The following is a 1628-nucleotide window of genomic DNA, read 5'->3' on the forward strand; positions in this document are numbered from 1 at the left end:
AGGATCAAACATAGCTGGGCAGTGCCCACGGTGGCTGAAGCACTCTTACCAAAATGGTAACCTTGTCAGCTGGGTACTCTCAGCATCTACAGGCACCTGCCCGCAGCAGCCACAGGCACAGCTCGTGCTCAGTGTGGGCAAGGCTTGGGTGACAGAACATGTCTGATACTCACGTTATGATCCCTCTTGAGGTGAATCCAGCTGACGAAGCTCCCAGCCCAGGACTGTGCCCTCCCAAGGCTGTGGCACTCTCACTGGTGCTGCTTGGCTGTTCACAGGCTGCACTCAGCATCCAGCCCCTAATGGGATTTGATTAGAATAAATAAATAAAGGAGCTCTCCCAGACAGATGGTTTTTGTAAAACCAGTCCCTTTGCAGAGCTGATTTAGAGCACAGCCACACAGAGAGGAAAGGATTACAGGGGAACAGAGAAGCAGGAGGAAGTGATTCGGAAGGGGTGGGGGCTGGATCCCCACTGACCAGCTGTGACACTGACATGGGTCCATCAGCTAACTAGTTACACACTCTGAACATTTTTTTCTTTGTTGCTATTACCAACATTTGCTTAATAACTTGTTTTCTCCACTGACTTTAACCAAGGTCCCACCAGACTTTCATCACAGTTTCTGGTGACTGGCCAGACACTGCTTACCCTGTTAAGACTTCCCTATTGGTGTTTTTCTAGATGTAATTAGACAGTCCACATTTTAAGAAGAATGTGTTATGTGAATACTTGTCTTGACCATTTTTTTTTCATAATAGTATGTCTTATTCATGGCCAAGAAGACCATGAAGATACAGAGATGGCAGGAGGAAAATGCAACGGAGATAAAAGAGTTTGGAGCGAAGCAGGACAAGTGGATGGAGAAGACAGAACAGGTGTCAAAGACACATTGGGCAGAGATTATCTGGGACAGGAATATGAAGGAGCTGGTGGGAAAAACTAAGGTGGAATCCAGGAACCCTGTTTGATACAAGACAAAGTTTGTCAGGCCAAGCGTGTATCTCAGCTTCTGTAGGCTAATGCTTTGCTGGCATCTGATTAGTCTAGCTGGTTTTAATGAAGATTTAGTCACTGTGATTGTAAAGAAAACCTTGAAGTAATGAAACAGGAAAGCTAGAGCAGTTTGATGCCTAAATTGGGGGAGGAAATTTGAATCAGGATCCAGAAATGAGCACTGTCAGCAGTGGGTGAAGGTCACCGAGAAAGAAGGGTGTGACCAACAGCATCGTAAAGCACTACCCTGTAACATGGGCGGTGGGTGTGAAGAAAGGGAGATGTAACTCGCACGTGCTGGCTGCAGAAGACTGAGGACACACGGGATGTGGTGTGGGCTTTTTGCCTGAGGTGACACACGGGAGGCCACGGGTGCCGAGGCGGTGGGTGTGGGCGGCCAGTGGTGCCGGAACGGCAGCGCTGAGCCCCTGCTGTGACCTGGCTGGGAAATGGGGACGAGGTGCGCGGAGCAGCGGCAGGAAGGCGGGCAGCGGGCGCTGGCGGCCCGGCAGGACCCGGCCCGGCCCGGCAGGACCAGGTGCGAAGGTAAGAGCAGGTGCCGAGGCCAGACAGACGGTTGAGCTGGGCTGTCCGGGGCGGGGCGGATCCGGATCTGGCCCCGCGGATCCGA

At 51.6% G+C, this 1628-nt stretch overlaps 1 protein-coding gene across 1 annotated transcript in view; it reads left to right on the plus strand.

Moving 5' to 3' along the window:
- The first annotated feature begins 1446 nt into the window (after positions 1-1446).
- The window catches only part of ATP9A (ATPase, class II, type 9A), a 55333-nt gene continuing 55151 nt past the window's right edge, over positions 1447-1628 (plus strand). Inside the window, exon 1 of the mRNA XM_009998760.1 lies at positions 1447-1535. Coding sequence (XP_009997062.1) covers positions 1447-1535 — 89 coding nt within the window. The remainder of the gene's footprint in view (positions 1536-1628) is intronic.

Source organism: Chaetura pelagica, unplaced genomic scaffold, assembly GCF_000747805.2.
Source record: "Chaetura pelagica isolate M959 unplaced genomic scaffold, ChaPel_1.0 scaffold275, whole genome shotgun sequence".
Taxonomy (NCBI): domain Eukaryota; kingdom Metazoa; phylum Chordata; class Aves; order Apodiformes; family Apodidae; genus Chaetura; species Chaetura pelagica.